We start from the raw sequence: 22,779 nt of genomic DNA, 5'->3' as shown, positions 1-22,779 counted from the left end.
TGTGGTGGCAAATACCTGTAGTCCTAGCTACTTGGAAGACTGAGGTGGGAGAATTGCTTGAATCTGGGAGGCGGAGGTTGCAGTGAGTTGAGATCACGCCACTGCACTCCAGCCTGGATGAGGAAGCGAGACTCTATCTCTAAATAAATAAATAAACAAACAAACAAACAAACCAAAAACTAAGAAACAACAACAACGAAAAACTTATTTATCCTGCCTAATTGAAATTTTGCTCCTTTTGACCAGTAACTCCCCATTTCCTTTCTTGCTTTCCCTCCCCACCCCTTGTAACCACCATTCTATTCTCTACTTTTTTGAATCTGATTTCTTTCGGATTCAATGTATAAGTGAGACCATGCAGTATTTGTCTTTGTGTGCCTCGCTCACTTCGTTTAGCATCGTGTCCTTCAGCTTCATTCATGTTGTCATAAATGACAGAATTTCCTTCGTGTTAGAGGCTGAATAGTATTCCATTGTGTATATATACCATATTTTCTGTATCCATTCATTCATTGATGAACACTTAGTTTGAGTCCATATCATGGCTATTGTGAATAATGCTGCAGTAAACATGAGAGTGCAGCTGTCTTTTCAACATACGTATGTCAATTCTTTTGACTACATATCAAGAAGCAGAATTGCTGGATTATATGGTGGTTCTATTTTTAGTCTTTTGAGGCACCTCCATACTATTTTCCATTATGGCTGTACTAATGTGGGGTCCTACCAGCAGTGTAAAGGGGTCCCATTTCTCTACATTCTTACCAACACCACAATAAACTCACACATTTACAGTCAATAGATTTTTGACAAAGGTGCCAAGAACATACAATGGGGAAAGGGCAGTCTTTTCAAAAAACGGTGCTGGGAAAATCAGATATCCACATTCAGAAGAATAAAATTGGATATCTATCTCATATCATATTTTTAAAAAAATCTCAAAATTGATTGAAGACTTAAACAGTAGACCTGAAACTGTAAAACTGCTAAAAGAATATATAGGGGGAAGCTTCACAACAATGCTCCGGGCAATAATAATTTAGATACGATCCCAAAAGCATAGGCAACAAAAGCAAAAATAGGCAAATGGGATTTCATTAAACTAAAAAGCTTCAGCACAGCAAAGGAAACAATTAACAAAATGAAAAGGTAACTCAAGGAGTGGAAGAAAATATCTGCAAACCATATGATATAGTTTGGATATTTGTCCCTTCCAAATCTCATGTTGAAATGTCATCCCCAGTGTTGGAGGTGGGAGATAGCGGTGTTTGTGTCATGAAGATGGATCCCTTGTAAATGGCTTGATGCCCTCGCTACAGAAATAAGTGAGTTCTCTCTCTATTAGTTCACATGGGAGCTGATTGTTTAAAACAGCATGGTGTCTCTCTTGCTTCCACTCTTGCTATGTGACGTGCCTGCTCCCGCTTTGCCTTCCATCGTGAGTAAAAGCTTCCTGAGTCCTTTCCAAAAGCTGAGCAGGTGCCGGCTCGATGCTGTTTGTACAGCCTGCGGAATCATGAGTCAAATAATTGACTGCGTTTTCTTCATCAAGTACCCAGGCTTGAGTATTCCTTTATAACAATGCAAAACAGACGAACACACCTTACATCTGATAAGGGATTAATATTCAAAATATATAAGGACCCAAAACAAGTCAATAAGAAAATCAATAACCCAATTTAAAAATGAGCAAAGGATCTGCACAGACATTTCTCAAAAGAAAACATAAAAAAGGACAACAGGTTCATGAAAAACAGCTCAAAATCACTAATTATTAGGGAAATGCAAATTAAAATCACAATGAGGTATCACCTCACACTGTTAGAATGGAAGACATACTCTTTTTATTCTCTTCTGATCTCACTAACTGCTAGATTTAGTCTTAGTTGGTTTATCAAGCAGGAAATTTCATCCAGTTTAAGGTGGTGGGGTATAATGCAGGTAGTTTTTAAAACATCTTTCAAGTTATTACTGAAAGCCAAATGGATCAACCAGCATAGTTAAAGGACAAAATATGCATGAAAATCATCCGCAAGAAAACTGGATGACAGAAAATCTTCTCAAATCACAGAATTCAGGCATATCAGGCAAATCCCTACCAGCAATAGGACTGGTGAGGGATCAGCAGTTGTATAGTGCAAGTGATAGAACAATGAAAAGCAGCCAGGCGTGGTGACTCATGCCTGTAATCCCAGCAATTTGGGAGGCTGAGGCAGATGGATCACTTGAGGTCAGGAGTTCGAGACCAGCCTGTCCAACATTGTAAAATCCTGTCTCTACTAAAAATACGAAAATTAGCTGGATTTGGTGGTAAGTGCCTGTAATCCCAGCTACTTGGAGGCTGAGGCACGAGAATCACTTGAACCCAGGAGGTGGAGGTTTCAGTGAGCCAAGATCATGCCACTGCATTCCAGCCTAGGCGACACAGTGAGACTCCCTGCCTCAAAAAAACAAACAAAAAAAAAAAAAAAGAAAGAAAGAGAGAGAGAGAAAGAAAAATGAAACACAAACCTAACAAGCCCTACAAGTTGTAAAATTGGAATATCACTAAAACCAATGAAACAAACCCACACATATTCCCAAATATAGAAGAGCCACCCTGAGTGGAACCCAAGTACATGGATACGAGAACAACTGGTGAATAGAAGTCCTCACATGGTCCCAAGTTGCAAGTGAGTACAGAAAACTGTGTGCAACTGGGGAGAATCATAGAAACCACACTGAACGGAACAGGAGTCCTGAGGCAAAGAGAGATAAGGTTCAGGGAGTGGCTGCTGGGTGGGAGAGGAAGTCAGGGAACGTGGACTCCAGAAGGTGCTATCAAAACTGAGTGCAAACAGGGTCACAGGCAGAAAACCTTCCTGAACCATCCTCATTCTTCCATTTTTATTTTTTAAAAATTCTACCACCTTGTTGGAGAAATTACAGCAGTTTTCTTCTGGAAGGCTTCCCGACTCTGATTTTGTTTGCTCTCTCATCGTGTTATTTTACTTTTCCTCTGCTAACTACATTTTCTGTAAACCAGAAGTTAGCTCTCCATGTTGGATTGGAAGCAGGTTTGATTCTTTGGCAGAAATACTATGTATTAGTGTTGGATGAGTATAGTAGCATCCTGCATCACATCAGAAAGGACCTAAGGTATGATTTCCCACTTTGAATGGTGGGAAGACTGATCAGTATTTCCAGAGGTGACAGCTTAATTTTTCCACCGTGAAGATCTGGTCTTAGTCTGTTCGACATGCTATAACAAAATACCACATAGACTGGGTGATTTATAAAGAAATTTATTTCTCATAGTTCTGGAGGCTGGAAAGTCCAAGATGAGAGTCCTGGCAGGTTCAGTGTCTGGTGAGGGCCTTATTACTGCATCGTCACATGTCAGAAATGCACAAGGGCAAAAAAGGACTGGGTGAAGCCTCTTCGATAAAGGCTTTGATCCCGTTCACCAGGGCTTTACCCTAATGATGTAATTACTTCCTAAGGGCCCCACCCTCTAATACAGTCACATAGGTGATTAGGTTTTAACACCTGAATTTTGAGGGATAGTTACACCATAACAGACCTCTGTCAACTAACTCATCTGACTGGTGACCATGGGATTCTGGTGACCACAGAATCCAGTCACTTCTACACACTCTTGCCACCACAGATGTTGCAGAAGCCACCACAAACTCTCACCGGGAGTATTGCCACAGTCTACTCACCTGTTGCCTGATTTTCTTTCCTTTCTTCTTTTCTCCCTGCATTCCCTGGCAGCTGCGTCACCCTCAACAGGTTAGGTGGCCATTTCTTTGGCAGATGAAACAAACAAACAAACAAACAAACACCTATCTGGGGCCGCAGCAACGTGCAGAGTGAGTCTGTGATCTGTTGCCTGTTGCCTGTTCCGTGATTGCTCCCCAATAATCTCTTCTCAATAAAGGAGTCAGAGAGATCCTTCAAAAACCCGGGTCCCATCATGTTACTCCTCTGTGCCAAACTCTCCAACAGATTCCTAACTCACTCAGCAACAGTGGACTGCGTGCCTTGGCCTCTGAGGCCTCAGTGATCTGGCCCCTGCTGCCACTTTCAGTTCATCTCCGGCCACCTTGCCCTTCCTCACTCCATGCCCACGTCCTGGCCTTCCTTCCAGTCTTTACTTAAACGTCACTTTCCCAATGAGGACTTTCCTGACCACCCTCCTGCAACAACTCTTATCTTGGCCCTATGGCTCCCTTCCTCTGCTTTGTCTCCACTGCACATAAAACTATCTGAAGTAGTTTTATTTACTTGCTCACGTAATTATTTTCTGCCACCTTACCTAGAATGTAATTTACATGAAGACTGGGACTTTATTTTGTCCCCCATCACTGCCTGTGATGAAGAACTCTGCATTCAATGCCAGAGAAACTCCTGACCTGGCTGAATGTGAGTGGACAATCAGGTTTGTGGATTCTGGACTTGAGGGGTGAATTATAGCATATGTAATGGAAATTTTGACTACACTTAGCTTTTGCTTTATGCACTCATTTTACAACTTAACCCTCTAACTAATATTTGACACCATTATAGACGACAGTGTCCATAGGGCCTCTTTCATAAAATAGATGACAAGAACTTGGAGACACAAGGGGGTATAAAGCCTCTGACTACAAACAGCAAATGAATGCTGATGTCAATGGCCCTAAACATGAAATATACTGGAAAAAATGTACTGGGCTCATAGTCTCAATTTTAATTCAACCCAAATAACATGAGGCTCTCTTGCTTCCAACTCAAACCTCATGTCAACCCAGTACCATACACAGAAAAACCCATAAATCTGACTCCAAAAATCCCTAAGGAGTAATACAAGTCTTTAGTTGAAGTTTTCATTTTTGTGAGATTCTGGAGGAGGGGGCTATTGCATTGTCAAAAATATGCTAAGATTTCGTAACACACTCACCAGACATTGTTCCTCCTCTTCCTCTTTTTAATTTATTTTTTTAAGAAAAGAGCTCATAAGGCCGGGCGCGGTGGCTCAAGCCTGTAATCCCAGCACTTTGGGAGGCCGAGACGGGCGGATCACGAGGTCAGGAGATCGAGACCATCCTGGCTAACACAGTGAAACCCCATCTCTACTAAAAAAATGCAAAAAACTAGCCAGGCGAGGTGGCGGGCGCCTGTAGTCCCAGCTACTTTGGAGGCTGAGGCAGGAGAATGGCGTGAACCCGGGAGGCAGAGCTTGCAGTGAGCTGAGATCGGGCCACTGCACTCCAGCCTGGGGGACAGAGCAAGACTCCGTCTCAACAAAAAAAAAAAAAAAAAAAAAAAAAAAAGAAAAGAGCTCATTTACTTGGTAAATTGAAAACTAATAATAGCCCTAATTAAACACTTTACTTCTCCCACTATAGAGCAAAGTAAGAACAAATGAAAACATGTCAATCCCTAACGTTAAGTGAATTATCTAGAATGATATAATTTACAGCTAGTGGATCTGAACACTGACTCTGAAAACCCAGGCTCTTCTCATTCCATTACTCCTCGCTACTACCAAGGTGACCCTCAAGTGAATCATGAGTTCCAAATCCTCTTAATTTGTTTTTCTTTATCACTTTTATTTAGGTGCCTTGTGTATTATTGACCTTTTCGCTTTTTAATTAAAACAAACCCCCCAAATTTTTTTTTCTGTTCACCTCTTCATTCTTATTCACTGCCATGGTTTTAAAATCCCCCCCAAAATTCTAGTTTTTTGTTTTTTCAGAAGTTAATCCAAATACACTCCCATTATCACCTGCCTGTCCTTATTATCACTTTCCATCTACAATTTACAAATTTTATTTGGAGCTTAGTTTCTAGAAATGTGCCAGAAGCAACTTTTTTCCCAAAGCTGGGTGGGGTAGGGGGCAGAATTTTTTTCTTAATATTTCTTTCAGTAAATAATTTTATTGCCTCCCAAGCTGGTCTTCATAAGAAAGCCTCAGGGAGAACCTCTGCTAAGGCAGTGTGGGAAGGAAATGTGGCGCTGGAACCCCCCCACAGAGTCCCCACTGGGGCACTACCTAGTGGAACTGTGAGAAGAGGGCCACCAACCTCCAGACCCCAGAATGGTAGATCCACCGACAGCTTGCACCGTGTGCCTGGAAAAGCTGCAGGCACTCTACACCAGCCTGTGAACGCAGCAGCAGAGGCTGTACCCCGCAGAGCTACAGAGGAGGAGCTGCCCAAGGCCATGGGAGCTCACCCCTTGCATCAGCATGCCCTGGATGTGAGACATGGAGTCAAAGGAGATCATTTTGGACCTTTAAGATTTGATGACTGCCCCATCACGTTTTGGACTAGCATGGTGCCTGTGACCTCTTTGTTTTGGCCAATTTCTCCCATTTGGAATAGGAACATTTACCCACTACTTGTACCCCCATTGTATCTTGGAAATAACTAACTTGCTTTTGATTTTACAGGCTCATAGGTGGAAGGGACTTACCTTGTCTCATGTGAGACTTTGCACTTGGACTTTTGTGTTAATGCTGGCATGAGTTAAGACTTTGGGGGACTGTTGGGAAGACATGATTGGTTTTGAATGTGAAAAGGAGAGAGATTTTGGAGGGGCCAGGGCAGAATTATATGGTTTGGCTGTGTTCCTACCTAAATCTCATCTTGAATTGTAATCCCAAGTGTCAAAGGAGGGACCTGATGGGAGGTGATTGGATAATGGGGGTGGTTTCGGCCATGCTGTTCTCATGATAGTGAGGGAGCTCTCATGTGATCAGATGGTTTTAAAAGTGGCAGCTTTCCCCTGCACACTCTGTCTCTCTCCTGCCACCATGTAAGGCGTGCTTTGATTCCCTTTCACCTTCTGTCATGATTGTAAGTTTTCTGAGGCCTCCCCAGCGATGCAGAACTATGAGTTAATGAAACCTCTTTCCTTTATGAATTACCCAGTTTCAGGTAGAATCTTTTTAGCAGTGTGAAAAAAGACCAATACAGACAGCTTCTAGCAATTTTACATCACTTTTATGTTCAATGGAAATGTTTATAACATAGGTCAACCTGGTTATCATGTTAACTAGAAGGTGTGGACCAGTGGTTCTGTCTTGAGAGTGCATGACAATCACCTGCAGAGCTTGTTCACAGACTGTTGGGCCCATCCAAGAGTTTCTGATTCAGTATGAGGTGAGGCTTGAGAATTTGCATTTCTAACAAGCTCCCAGGTGATGCTGATGCTGCTTATTTGGTACCACTCTTTTGAATACTGTTATGATTATTCTAATATTTTAAATATTTTTGGCTTTATGGAAGTGTAATTGAATAGAAATTTTATGTATCTACGGTGAACAACTTGATGTTTTGATGTGCATATAAATTCTGAATTGATTGTCCACTCTTGAAGTTTCTTATGCCACTCTAGCCTTTTTTCCTTCCTACCTGTCTAAACTCCCAACCTACCTTTCATTCTTCCCCCTTGTGTTTCCCATTTCCTCCATCTTCCTTCTACCACATATCTCTATGACATTTCTGATATAGGTCAGTTTAGCTTTTCTTTGTTTTTAGTTCAGCAACAACCATAGTCACAGCTCAGCATAACAGACACAGAACAGTGTGAACAAAGGTCCTCCACTCCCTCTCAGGCACCAGCTGAGCAGCCTCTACTGTAGCATTCATCTATACCACGGTGAAGATTCTCATTCCTCTACTGTCTTGCTTCTTAGCCTTGCTTAATTCCCCAACCCTTATCCTGCAGCCATTTTGAATAAACTCTTGTAAAGTACAGAGGACAGACATCTGAAATATCCATTTCTCACCGTTAAGCATGCAACAGGATATGCCTCTGCCACACCCATCTAATTGTGGTTTATTTGCTTAATATTAAAATGCTCTCAGATATACATAAGCCATCTGCTTTTCCTCCAGATTCACCGAGCCCTGGTGCATTAAGCATCTGTAGAGCTATTTCATTTTATGTCATTAAGGATGGGAATGTGCAAATGTAAATACCAATTGGAAAGCTTAAGTAGTTTTTCAAATTTTTCAATCATGCTGTTTACTATATTATTATTCTGAATTAGTCTACTTTAGTTATAATTTCACAGTATCATCAAAGTCCTACTCCAATATTTAGATCCCAAATGACAAATTTAATGGCCTTAGTTAACACCCCAATGATGTAGGTTTAATTTTACGGTTCACCTATTTTTGCTATTTACTTTGCTGAGCTTGAGCCAAGCTGAAACAACTATAAGAAAACAGAGTCTGATTTTCCGTGAAATAAAACGCTACCTTCCTTGTAAAGGGTAAACCTAGATTTTCCTAAGATGACACCTGAAAGGACTTTCTAGATGGAGATGGAGGAAATGTAGGTTACATTTCTCTTCTCTCAGTTAATGCCTTAGTCCAATTCCCTTCAAGGAGATGCTCCTTCCCTGGAATGTTCCAGTTCAAATGAGGAGCTGAAACTCTGCTCTCAGTAGCCTTTGGCACTGCTGGTTAAAGACCATAATATTTAATGAATGAATGAATGAATGAACTTGAATTTTCCAAATAGGTTTTATGAGGAAAGCCTAAAACGTCTCCTTCCTTGATCTATGGTGCCCAGCCACTCAATCCTTTTTCCCAGAGATGATCAGTGCAACTGATTTCTTTTACATCCTTCCTGGGACATTCTACACTTAGACAAATCATCATACAATCCCTTCCCCACTTTTCACGAACATGGTGGCATACTGCACCTACTTCTGCATGTGACTTTTCCCCTTACCCTATCTTGGAAATACTCCAGCACACAGATTCCTTCATTCTTATCTGATAGCTACATAATGGCCCTTTGCATGGCAGTACCATAATTTATATAAGCAGTTTTCTACTGGTAGGCATTGGGGTTGTTGCTAACATTTTCTTACTACCAAAATGCTTCGATGAAAACAGTGAATGACTTTTTTACACATATGTGGGTATATCTGCAGGACAACTTTCTAAAAATTTCTGGGTCAAAGGGTATGTGCATCTTTAATGTTAACACATAGTGATAAATCTATACTACTAATATTCCAATTTAAAGTCTTCTCAAAGTAATTAATGCATTTAAAGAGCTTATAAAAGGCTCTGGAATAATGTAAGGGCATTAAACCAGTGATCTGAAGTTAGATAAGATGGTTTATAAGCTATGGGGCATGATTCTTTCATTTGTGTTTTTATTCCTTGCTCTCAACTTGCTTTTACAAGGCAGAAATAATCTCAATGAGAAAAGGTAGTTTATCTGCCTCATTCTTTTTCATTTCTCTAAGTCACAAAGTAACATAGGCTGCCTTAGGTAATGCAACTCAAAGAAGAGATAATTACCAGGACTCTTTTGGCATAGTATTTTTGTCATTTGCATCCTCCCAACCCCAACATCAGGCCCAACCAGAACAAATACCAGAGGCCGAGGACAAGAGTGATTTGTTAGCAAAAAGACTGGAGAGACAAAGGGGCCACAGAAGGCTGAAAAAGAGAGACAGGACATGTGAGAGATTTCTCTAGTGCCAGGAGAAAGGGGGCCATATGGTGCCCCTAGATAATAATGTTGTGGTGGCATTATTTACTCTCCTAGTTGACATATTATTTTTGTAACATGCACAGAGGATGAAGATTAAGACAGTCACTATTATTCTATGGAAACCTAAAGTTTGAGTACATTTTCTTTTTCTCCTAATTTTCCAATTTTCTTAAATGTTGGTAAAATCCTAATACATCAAATACACATTACAATGAAAAAAATACTAAACGAAACTATTTGTAATAAAAGGTTGTGTGGTAGAGTTTGCTATGTGTTCAGTATATTCTATTTCGTTTTCTTTTTGGGCCAGAGCTAGATCCTGTTTTTCTGCTTTCATTGCTGTCTGGTGGGATACTATGATTATGTTCTGGCCTGAGGAATGTGGGCAGAAAGAGGTAATGTGAACCATTTCTAGGCCTGGCCTCTAAAAAATTCCCCATGCAATCACTCCTATTTTCAGTCTTTTTTCTTCTGTACCTGGAGGCAAACAAAACAAAACAAAACCTTCAGGGTCCTAGGTTTTCACAAAAACAGAATACACAATGAGACTGGGTCCCTGAATCTGCTTGGAGGAGAGCTACTCAAGAAAGCTTGAGTTTTATGCCCTCATTAAGCGGATGTTAGTTTTCCTTTAGGACTGGCCTTTGCTGACACATTGCTCTTAAGCACGAAGGCAAGCATAGGATTCAACTTTGTTATGCAGCTTTCCCCAACTAAAAAAAAAATTCTGCCTTTAACTAGCAGAAGGGATTAGGTAATTCTTTCAAAAAGAATTACCTAGAATTTGCATGCTAGAATATACTTTTGAGTGTATAAACTCTATACCGGTGGACTCCAGCCCTTGGAACCCATGGGCCACAGGTAGAGTGAATCACGGCTACATGAAAAACTTGACCTATGGCATGGGCAGGGGAAGGGGAGAAAAAGGAAAGTTGAAAGGGTGGGATGGATGAGGGTGAGGGAACACTAACACTTGGAGGGGACTTATCAATATGTCATGTCCTGTGTTGTCTGTTTTCCACAGCAACCCAATGAGACAGGTGTCAGTCCCTCTTTATACAAAAGCAAGAGAACTCAGGCTCTGGGAAGTTTCACTGATCCAAAAATATGGAGTAAATGAACAGTAGAACTGGCACTAAAGTAACAGAGAGCGGCATCCCCAAGTATAACAAATACAGAGAGATCAGAGATGCAGGAAGGAAAGGTAAAGAAGAAAAGAGAAGTGGCTGGGAGCGGTGGCTCATGCCTATAATCCCAGAACTTTGGGAGGCTGACGTGGGTGGATCACTTGAGGTCAGGAGTTTGAGACCAGTCTGGTCAACATGGTAAAAGCCCGTCTCTATAAATACAAAAATTAACTGAATGTGGTGGCGCATGCCTGTAATCCCAGCTACTTAGGAGGTAGGAGGGTCCCTTAAACCCGGGAAATGTAGGTTGTAGAGTGCTGAGGTCGTGCCACTGCCCTGCAGCCTGGATGACAAAGCGAGACTCTGTCTAAAAGAAAAAAGAAAAAAAAGAAGAAGAAGAAAAGAGAAGAAAGGGGATTGGTGAGGGGAACAACGCTGGGTATGGGCCCAGGGGTCTCAGTGACACCTCGACTCCGGCTACTGACCCCTATTTTTTCTGAACATATTTGCACTGTACCAATGCCTGCAACTCAAGGAAATTGCTTGAGCTGTTTTTTATTCCCCAGGACACTTTGTCCCTTAAAGACACGTTCAATTAAGGAGCTCTAAAAGGATCGCATTAACTGGAGATATCCAGTCTTCTCTTATTTTTCATCACCAAAATGACTAAGACAGAATCAAGCACCATTAGTGCTGATATTTCAGCTCATGTAAGTCTTCATTGGAGCTCTTTAATGTAATCATTTAAAGAGACATCAGCTTTTCAGAAACACACTCTGAAAGCAAACTTAATGAAGTCATTTCTACATAATCTGGAAGCAAAAATATCTTTTGTGATTAAATTTCCTTTTCCAACATATTGACTAATGTCAGGTTATTATGTGTCAGTGAGCTGAACAAGCACATATTTTGCTCTACATTGGTATCTTTGTATTCTCAAAGGATTAAGATGGCAAAAGCTGGGAGGAATGACATTAAATTTAATTTCTGCTCAAGCAGAGGAAGAGTGCAGTACCCTTATTCTTTGCCAACAATTCTGGTTTTTAAAGATACATGCAGTTCCTAGTATTTGCTAGTATTTTATACCAAAGAGGTGGTATTGAGATGATTAGGCTTACCCACTGCTATTAACACCTAACACCCTCTCATGGTTTCCTAGTGAATAAAACTTCAACTTCTTGCTTTGACCTACAAGGCTCTGAATAATGCAGCTACCTCCTACCTCCCACCTGTCCAGTCTCAAGCCTCTCTCCTCAACTTACTGGGCTCAACCACAGAGGGCTCCTCTCAGTTCCCTGAACATTGTTCACCTCTTTCCCATCTTGGGGCCTTTGCGCTTACTGTTTTCTCAGATTGGAAGCCATCTCGTAAGGTTCTCTGCATCACTGACTCCTTGTTCTTCAGGTCTCAGCTCAGATGCTGCTTCTTCAGAGAGGTGTTTTCTGGCTACCCTATTGAAGGTAGGGCACCATGATCTCACATCCTTTTTCCCTCTATGACACTGTTCTGTTAATTTTTATAAAAAATGCTTTCTGGTTCTGTTCATTTTTTTGTGGCACTATAATGTAAAGTTATTTTAATGAATTTACTTTTGCTCCAAGTTTACAATGAGAAAAGATATAGTTGGTCCCTCAATGTGTAATTAGGACACTTTGAATGGATTGATTGTATCTGTTTGGCATAAGGTGAGCTCCAGTGCCAAGCCCAGAGCCTGGCACATTATAGAAGTTCAATAACTACTTGTTAAAGGATTGAATAAATAAAACTGCTGGTACAATAAGATTGTGGCTTTTGGTGAGTTTGGAGGATCTTAGAGGAAGAGAGAGGTGCTACAACACTGAAAATGGGAAATTCACGGAAAATTTTCAAAAAGTAAAAGAAATTAGATTTCACAAATCATAAATTGGTGAATTTAGTGGAAATTCCTGGTAAGATGCTAAGATAATAGTTTATAACATTTTATGAAAACCAATGCCAATCTTTAAGAATTAATATATATTCTCAAATAGCACTTCAGGTTAAAAAAAACCTATGTTTTTCATAAAATTTATATATTAGACTGCACTAGAAAGATTAGGAAGATGTTGAATCTGGGGTTTAGAATGACACTCTATCTAAAGTAGTGCATCACCTCAGTTCTTAGGAAGCACATGAGGCCTGACTGATGTGACAATTTGGTGATAATATCTTACTGACTCTTGCTCTATTCAGTGATTTGCAGCATCTGGATAAAAAGATGTTTGCATACTTGCAGATCAAATGAATCTGAGAATAACAAATAAGTTGATTTTTTAAAATATCAACATTTAAATTGATCTTATCCGATTGAAATGACTTGCTGAATCAAACAAAATTAAGTTTAATAAAAGTCAATATAGGTACCTGAAATGAAGTCTAAACATTCATTGAGCAGACACAAATAGGAAATTTTTACTTAACAGTTACCTTTGTGTGTATTGGGGGGAATGATAACCTTACGGTTCCAGGTTACAAAGATTTGATGAGAATGAATAAGGTAATGTGATTGCCAGAAAAGCTAACTTGATTCCTATTTACAAAGCACTCAGAGAATTCATGATGTCATAGGTGTATTTAGGGTTCAATGTCCAATAATGGAAGTAATACTAAATTTCTTAGGGTGTAGAAAGACCAATTCTGCTGAGTAGAACCAACATCTTCCACACAATAAATGTTCAATAATTATATATGTATATATTTTTCTTTTTATTAAAAAAAAATTTTTGAGACAGAGTCTCCCTCTGTTGGAGTGCAGTGGCATGATCTCAGCTCATTGCAAGCTCTGTGATATGGCTTGGCTGTGTCCCCACCCAAATCTCATCTTAGATGGTAGCTCCCATAATTCCCACATATTTTGGGAGGGACCTGGTAGGAGGTTATAGAATCATGGGAGTGGGTCTTTTGTGTGCTGATCTTGTGATAGTGAATAAGTCTCATGAGATATGATGGTTTTGTAAGGGATAGTTCCCCTACACAAGCTCTCTTCCCTGCCACCATGTAAGACATGACTTTGCTCCTCCTTTGCCTTCTGCCATGATTATGATGTCTCCCCAGCCATATGGAATTGTGAGTCCATTAAGCCTGGTATTCTTCATAAATTACCCACTCTCAGGTATGTCTTTGTTAGTAGAGTGAGAACAGACTAAAACAGTAAATTGGTACCAGGTAGTGGGGCACTGCTGTAAAGATACCCAAAAATGTGGAAGTGACTTTGGAACTGGGTAAGAGGCAGAGGTTGGAACAGTTTGGAAGGCTCAGAAGAAGAAAGGAAGATGTGGGAAAGTTTGGAACTTCCTAGAGATTTGTTGAATGTCTTTGACCAAAATGCTGATAGTGCTATGGATGATAAAATCCAGGCTGAAGCGGTCTCAGATGGAGATGAGGAACTTGTTGGGAACTGGAATAAAGGTCATTTTTTACTCCAGTAAAGAGACTGGTGGTATTTTGCCCCTGCCCTAGAGATCTGTGGAACATTGAACTTGAAAGAGATGATTTAGCGAATCTAGGGGAAGAAATTTCTAAGCGATGAAGCATTCAAGAGGAAGCAGAGCATAAAAGTTTGGAAAATTTGCTTCCCAACGACGTGATAGAAAAGAAAACTCCATTTTCTGGGAAGAAATTGAAGCTGTCTGCAGAAATTTGCATAAGTACCGAGGAGCTGAAATGTTAATCACCAAGACAATGAGGAAGATGCCTCCAGGGCGTGTCAGAGATCTTCATAGCAGCCCCTGCCATCACAGGCCCAGAGGCCTAGGAGGAACAAATGGTTTCCTGGGCTGGGCCCCAGGACCCCCTGCTGTGTGCAGCCAAGGGACTTGGCACCTTGCCTACCAGCAGCTCCAGCCTTGGCTAAAAGGGGCCAAGGTAAACCTCAGGCTGTGGCTTCAGAGGGTGCAAGTCCCAAGCCTTGGCAGCTTCCACATGGTATTGAGCCTGTGGGTGCATAGAAGTCAAGAACTGAGGTTTGGGAACCTCCGTCTAGCTTTCAGAGATCCTCTGAAACACCTGGATGTCCAGGTATGGAAACACCTGGATGTCCAGGCAGAAGTGTACTGCAGGGGCAGAGCCCTCATGGAGACTCTCTGCTAGGGCAGAGGAGAAGAAAAATGTGGGGTTGGAATCCCCACACAGGGTCCCCACTGAAGCACTGACTAGTGGATCTGCGAGAAGAGGGCCACCATCCTCCAGACCCCAGAATGGTAAACCCACTGACAGATTGCATGATGCATCTGGGAAAGCCACAGACACTCATTGCCAGCCTATGAAAACAGCCAGGACGGAGGTTGTACCCTGCAAAGCCACAGAAGTGGAGCTGCCCAAGGCTGTGGGAGCCCACTTCTTGCATCAGTATGACCTGGATGTGAGACATGGTTAGTCAAAGGAGACCATTTTGGAAATTTAAGGTTTAATGACTGCCCCATTGGATTCCAGACTTGCAGAGGGCCTATAGCCCTTTGGTTTTTGCCAATTTCTCCAATTTGGAACAGGAGTATTTACCCAATGCCTGTACTCCCATTAGATCTAGAAAGAAAGTAACTTGCTTTTGATTTTTACAGGTTCATAGGTGGAATGGACTTGAGTTGTCTCAGATGAGACTTTGGAGTTGGGATTTTGTATTAATGCTGGAATGAGTTAAGACTTTGGGGGACTGTTGGGAAGGCATGACTGTGTTTTGAAATGTGAGGACATGAGATTTGGGAGGGGCCAGGGGCAAAATGATATGATTTGGCTGTGTCACCCACCCAAGTCTCATCTTGAATTGTAGCTCTCATAATTCCCATGTGTTATAGGAAGGACCCAGTGGGAGGTTATTGAATCATGGGGGTAGGTCTTTCATGTGCTGTGCTCCTGATAGTGAATAAGTCTCATGATATCTGATGGTTTTATAAGGGGGAGTTCCCCTGGACATGCTCTATTCCCTGCTGCTATGTAAGACGTGACTTTGCTCCTCCTTTGCCTTCTGTCATAATTGTGAGGCCTCCTCCGTCATGTGGAACCATGAGTCTGTTAAACCTCTTATTTTTTATAAATTACCCAGTCTCAGGTATGTCTTTATTAGCAGTGTGAAAGCAGCCTAATATACTCCACCTCCTGAATTCAAGTGATTCTCACATCTCAGCCTCCCGAGTAGCTGTGATTCTCCCAAGAATCAAGTGATTCTCATGCCTCAGCCTCCCAAGTAGAATTGCAGGTATGCACCACCACACCCAGCTTATTTATTTATTTATTTATTTGTATTTTTAGTAGAGATGGGGTTTTGTCATGTTAGCCAGGCTAATCTTAAACTCCTGAACTCAAGTGATTCAGCCACCTCAGCCGCCCAAAGAGCTGGGATTACAGGCATGAGCTACCACACCCAGTCAATAATTATATATTGAGTGTACTTTTAATAGGATGTAATTGAACTTAGGTTTTAAAAAATGTGGAAATATGTCTAGCATTCAAGATGATATAAGCATTGTACATGAAGAGCTCCCAAATCATATAAGCATGAAAGAGCAAGGGCAATGTTTGGACAACAGCAAGAAAGAAACACACTGTGTGTAATAGACAAGGCTGATAATCTATGTTGGGTCAGATAATGGATGAGTTTATATATCAAGATGAGAAATTTGGATCTGAGTCTTTCTTCTATTTCAAGATTTTAAGCAGGGTGATAAAACAAGGCTCACATTTCTTACTTTAGAAATATAATACTGAAAAGCAGAGTTTTGGGGGATAGGGGAGGGCTTCATGAAGAGACTAATAAAGAGTGCCATAATAAACGTGGTGGTAGTGGGATTGCAGAGGAGAAGCAAAGAGATGATTAACTTATTTTGACACAGGCAAAACATGAAAGAGAAGAAAAATAATATATACTAGTCTGTAGTTTAAATCATAGCTATGATTAGATTATAGGAACATCTAATATGTGTCTTGCATGATGTCATTCACTTCGGTAGGGAGGGCACCATGTTTGAGAGGCTGAATTAGAGACCTGAAACCAGTGAATGAGACATAGAGTGTATTGAGGGGACTTACATATGGGGCAGTCCAGTGATAGTGGGCTGGAGAGGAGGACTGCAACCACTTGTAAAAAGCATGCAGTTTATACGACATTTTCACTTATCACCCTTCTGCTAGCAACCTCCACTTGGCAACCTTCATTTAACCCAAAACAAAGGGCCTCAATCTCCTGCATGGACTGCCTTCCACAGGATGGACTAGGGGCTCAGATGTTCCTCATACATAAGAGATTAATCTCTGCGTTGGCTGCTCCTGGATTCTCTAGCACAGGTCTCCAAACACACATTCTTCTTAAGCCTTAGGGTCATTCTTAGGGTACGCTTAAGTTAAGTTTTTGCTATGAAATGTATCTGCCATACAATATTGAGAGGTGACAGCGTGCTAGCAGCCCTCGCTTGCTCTTGGCACCACTCCGGCCATGCTCCAGCCCTTCAGTCTGCTGCTGGGCTATGAGGGCTCCTCTCTGGGGCTGGCAAAGGTCAGAGCCGGCTCTCTCTGCTTGCAGGGAAGTGTGAAGAGAGGGGCGCAGGTGGGAGGCAGGGCTGCATGGCACTCGCTGGTCGGTGACTGTTCCAGGTGAGCGGGGGCTTGGGAAGCCCCACAATTGGCGCAGCCGGCTGGAGCCTGCTGAGCTTGATTGGAGGCTGAATCCTGTGCATGGACCGCCATTCCCTCTTCACGGGATCATTGGCCATGATAGCAGGTCTCTGTCTCTCTCTTGCTTCCCCTCTTTTCTTCTTGATTGTCTGGGACGAGCTCCCTCTGGGCTGCCAGACTGCCTGGGCTAGGTGCCGCAAAATCCCGCCGAGAGGGCCAGTGAGAGGTGAAATCAGCTGGGTTTCTGGGATGGGTGGGGACTTGGAGAACTTTTCTGTCTTAGCTAAAGGACTGTAAACGCACCTATCAGCACTCTGCCAAAACGGACCAATAAGCTCTCTGTAAAATGGACCAAACAACTCTCTGTAAAATGGACCAATCAGCAGGATGTGAATGGGGCCAGATAAGGGAATAAAAGCAGTCTACCTGAGCTAGCAGCTACAATCTGCTGGGTCCCCTTCCACTCTACGGAAGCTTTGTTCTTTTGGTCTTTGCAATAAATCTTGCTGCTGCTCACTCTTTGGGTCTATGCCACCTTTATGAGCTGTAACACTAACTGCGAAGGTCTGCAGCTTCACTCCTGAAGCCAGCGAGACCACAAACCCACTGGGAGGGATGAACAACTGTGGATGGGAGGAACGAACTACTCCGGACGCACCACCTTTATAAACTGTAACACTCACCGCGAAGGTCTGCAGCTTCACTCCTGAAGTCAGCGAGACCATGAACCCACCAGCAGGTAGAAACTCCGGACACCTCCAAACATCAGAAGGAACAAACTCCAGATACACCATCTTTAAGAACAGTAACACTCACCGCGAGGGTCCACGGCTTCATTCTTGAAGTCAGGGAGACCAAGAACCCACCAATTCCCGACACAATATGATTTCCATTTGTCCAACGAGGCATAGGAATTCAAATGCTCATCCAAGGGAAAAGGCAGTCATATCAGCAATGTAAACTTTCTTCTTAAAATTTGGCTTGTAAGTAGATACTCTGAGACTAGACTATATTTTGACTTTGATAAATGGAAATGGAAAAAAGTGTATGAATTTTTATGTTGTTGTGCTTTCATCTCTAAGAGTAGAATCTGGAATATGTCGCTAAAACAAGCCTCCCTGCTTCCTTTTAAATAAAGTTGCAGAACTACGAAAAATTGCAAAAGCAATACAGAAAGTTCCCATAAAATTTAACACTCTCCTTTTTTTTTTTTTTTTTTTTTTTTTGTGATGAATGCACTGTGAGCTACTAGCAATTGGTTCAAGACAAATTCATTCATTGTTTTTGGGAAAGTCTGATCTTGGGATGGAATCCCAGTGAGATGACTCAGGTCAGATGTTTAATGTTCTGTCAAATGATGTAAAGAATACAGTGTTATTTTAAATAATCTTTGTGGAGATTACAGTATTCTCATGTTAAGGGGATTTTACTCCCTGGCTGGGCTGTGGTGGAGGATATTTTGGTGACCTGACCCAGAGGCAATGAACAAGTCAAAAGTGGGCAGATCTCCTTGGGAGCAACAAGATAGAGGCAGGGGAGCAAGAAGAGAGAGTCTGGTGGAGACCAGCCTCTGAAGGTGGATTCAGAGTGTCTCTGGACCCATTGGTACCTGAGACCTACTTTAAGCTTTTCTTTCCTGGAGTATATTTACCACAAAACTTTAGTAACATTTGTTAGTTACAAAGGTTTGTTCCAACTTTGCTTGCTGAATCAAAAGAGACGCCGAGTTCCTGTTTTGGGAAGAGGCAGTGTGGAGTGAGGGGCAGGGTTGAGAAGTAATTGGAGTTGGGGCATTGGTGGGGAAGCCCAGAGCCGCTGTCTGCAGTGGGCAGTGGCGTCTCCTGGGTGCACTTGCAGAACATTTAAATCCTCTCCAGCGTTGCTCAGAAATTTTTAGGGGATGGACTGGTTTCCTATAGTCATGTAGCTTAAGACTTTTATTTGTGTATGAAATAGGGGGGTAATCCTCCAAAATCTGAAGAATTCAGGAACATTCGAAATGCATGTGGTTTCCAAGACTACTACAATAAATATATGATACAGTGAGGGAAATGTATTGAAAACAGTAGTCATCTTGTACTTCAATGTACATTTTTATTCACAGTTGAAAAGAATAGTCTATTACTGCTAACTTACTGTAAATTTACTTAGAATCAAAGGGTCCAGAGAGACATAAAAAATGTATGTAGTTTCTATTAAATAACACTTTCTGGTCACTTTCAAATATGATCATAATATACAGGTATTATATGCACAAAAATGTAAAAAGTAATTGTGAAAGCAAGTCTTGTTATCAGTTTGTATAAGAAAAAAGACATTTATTTTTTCACAAGCTACCAACATCATATAGGATAGCTCCTGATAGGCTTTGACTTTTTCAATTAATTCATCTCATAGCTCAAACATCTGTAGAAAAGAAGTTAATATACAGTGAAGTCACTACACAGTGTCATGGGACAGTAGAAGTTCATATCAGTACAAAATATCATTGAGGATTTTTACATTGAATTCCAGTGTCAAGATTGAGAGACATCTCTGTTGGCAAGCAATCTAAGAATTATTTGAAGATTGAGAGTTGTTGTTTTTTTAAATGATTTCTGCTGGTAAAAATGTTAAAGATTAAAAACATGTAGTAGAAATAGAAGGTACAATGTTCGTGTCTTTCTGTCCCTCTTACCAGCAACCTGTGCCTTTGAAATAGAATGAAATGCTCTAGGTACTTCCAATATTTTCCATAAGATGGCGGAGTTGGTATTGTGAAGGTAAGAGCAAACCACTTTAGTTCTGTCAGTCACAGCAACAAAAAGAGGCTTAGAGTCATTCTCACCATTTAAACATTGCTCTCATGCTTTCAATAATCATCATCAACATAATAATAAAGCAATAATATCTAGTTTTTAAAAACAATAATGAAAAACCCAGATATATGTCAATCTGCAATTACATCATGGTTATCCAGGCACTCCCTTTGAGCACTGCTTTTGGTCTTTTACTGAGTTCCTTTAGTTGCCTGTTCTGTTAAGTTTTATTTAAACACTAACCAGTCAAACTGGGTCCAATGTCACCTCTCTCAGATCACCACACATGTAACAAGAAAATGTCTGTTGGCATCACTGAAGCAAGCAGTGTTCATAGTCCTTTTTGCTTGTTAGGAGCTGTAGATGTGCTCTTTTTAATGCAAATTCAGAGATCTGTCAGATGTCCTTTGGTTTGTTTAAAATGGATGACCGCAGTTCTGAAACGTTAGTCAAGTCCTGAACAAGAGGGGGCTTATTTTGTTCATTTGTTCCTTCATTCAGAGCCCTAACTACTCAGATGAATGGGGCGGTCTAGGAGGACTTCAGGGTCATAGCACCAAAGGTATTGGTTGCAGAGGGCAAACTCAAGGAAAGCATATCATTGACCATGTGAAATCCACACTAGGATTTACCTCCTAAATGCCATAAATTAAACATGTGAATTTGATTTGTTTTTATCACTCTCCAAGCTTTTTGCAAAGACAGGGGCTCACTAAGTGTTTGTTGAATGCTTAGGGAGACAGAAGAGGGTTGCAAATGGGCTTTCCGTCATCCTGGGATTGCTGGGGCTCTGAATCTGGAAGAAGAAAAGCACTGGCACCTCCTATCAGAATGTGGCTTGTGCAGAGCACTATTGGGGATTTTCTCAGGGCCTTGAGGGTTATACACACCTCTTCATCACTGGACTAGGAGCTCCCTGTGGGTAGAATCTGCTTTTTTTTTTTTTTCTGCTTTATATTTCTAGTGCCTGCACAGTGACTCACATACAGTATGTACTCAGCAGGAGTGTTTTCAAAGAAGGAAGTGGCAATCATAATTTGTCCCCCAGTGGATACTGGCAAGTAGTGTGGCTCGAAGGAGGTCATCTAATGCTGTCTCACCTAGGGAGCTAGTTTACCAAATGCTGGTATGGTAGCAACCTGCAGTGAAACTTCCAAGTCAGTAGTATTTTGTGGGTATTGTCAGTTTTACACAGCAGAGAGAAAATCAGACTTGTCCACGAATGAGGAAGAAATACATCCCTGTTTGATATAAGCTCGGCTATCAACAGAGAGGAGATGAGATTTCCTTTTACACAGTGCTGACAGACCAAGAATGTGATGGGAAGCAAGTTTGTTTGAGTATGGGCAAGATCTTGTGGAGGATGACAACTTCCCACAGAGAAAACATGCCACACCCATGCTTGCTATAAATGCTTCTCTTTTGTGTGAAATGTTTCTGGGATTTTGGTAACTTTGGAACTGAAAAAAAACTAGGGCATTCTGCTAGAAGAGACAGTTTGGCAACGGCTAGGTAAAGGAAAATTTATCAAAAGAGAAAATTTTAGAGAAGTCACATCAGTGCCCACAATCTTGAAAATCTATTCTTTTTTTTTTTTTTTTTTTCCTAGAGATAGCATCTCACTATACCATGGCTCTTATTCAGAACATGCCTGGAGCATGTCTGCAGAATTACTGACACTTTGCCCTTTTAGCCATTTTGGAAGGAGAGGTATTCTGGAAGACTCTTTCTAAAATATAGTTTATACCAACCTAATTGTTAACAAGGCCATGATGACTGTGGGGCCACCACATATTGTTGTGAGGTTATGGAAGAAACAGAAAAGCCACATTGAAAGGGCTCTCCATTCAAATTATAGACATTGAAGATATATATGGTTATCAGAAAAAGTTTTCCAGCAGATGAAAATAAGATATCTTATTTAAATAAAAGTCAATAATTAATAATTAATAATTTCAGGACAAATGAAGGGAAAGTATCTGGAGAAAATGGTACCTGTTCTTAACTCACACAAATGAATTTTTAAATTGATGATCTGAAATCATCATAATATAAATGAAATGCTGTTTTGTAAAGCAATACAGTGCTGCCTGCAGACTCTTACCTTAACTATTCCCATAAAACTGTAGTTTAGATTTTTATATGAGTTTTCTATCTCTGTTCCTTTAGGTAGAGACAGTGTGTTTAATTATTGCCACTCTTTGTGCTTATTTACTTAATATCTACTATACCTTTCTCATTTTCTGTTTCTAATCTGTTATGTGCTTGAAGATTATTTCATTTAGATAATTCAAACTGTGTATCATTAAGAGTAGATAGGATTTAAACAAAGGGTTAAAGAGCTTTTCTATAAATAAAACTCAGGAGTTTTAGAGTATGGATTTTATAAAATCTATTGGGATAGAGATCTATTTGTTTTTTGGTTCTTAGTTCTGTTGTGGATACATGAGGTTGCCACACAGCAGAGTTCTTGTCACATTTAGGAAGTCTCAGAAAAATTTGAAAGTTAAGCTCACCTGAGAAGACCATTTTTGTCTTTTTTTTCTACCTCCAATGGCAGAAATTCCTTAGTGTTTTCAGATCAGAAGTTCTCAGTGTGAGTTATCACCCCTAAGCTCCTACCACAGGATGAGAAAGAGCTTTGTTAGTCTGTGTCAGGCATTTTGCTTTAGGAACTGATGTGGATATTAACTCCTTTCAGTTTGGATTTCCCCCTAAGGAGGTAGAAGTATTTCAAAGTGTT

The 22,779-nt window shown here is 40.9% G+C and overlaps 1 protein-coding gene across 1 annotated transcript in view; it reads right to left on the bottom strand.

The window, feature by feature from the left end:
• Nucleotides 1–1,080: 1,080 nt before the first annotated feature.
• Nucleotides 1,081–22,779, bottom strand: part of NKAIN3 (sodium/potassium transporting ATPase interacting 3) — a 739,166-nt gene continuing 717,467 nt past the window's right edge. The window contains exons 6-7 of the mRNA XM_023222386.3: nt 11,959–12,882; nt 1,081–1,506 (exon numbers count right to left, since the gene is read on the bottom strand). Coding sequence (XP_023078154.1) covers nt 12,821–12,882 — 62 coding nt within the window. The 3' untranslated portion in view covers nt 1,081–1,506; nt 11,959–12,820. The remainder of the gene's footprint in view (nt 1,507–11,958; nt 12,883–22,779) is intronic.

This window comes from Piliocolobus tephrosceles, chromosome 7 (genome assembly GCF_002776525.5).
Source record: "Piliocolobus tephrosceles isolate RC106 chromosome 7, ASM277652v3, whole genome shotgun sequence".
NCBI classification, from domain to species: domain Eukaryota; kingdom Metazoa; phylum Chordata; class Mammalia; order Primates; family Cercopithecidae; genus Piliocolobus; species Piliocolobus tephrosceles.
Note: the sequence above shows the minus strand (reverse complement) of the source record. Positions and strands in the feature narration are given on the sequence as shown.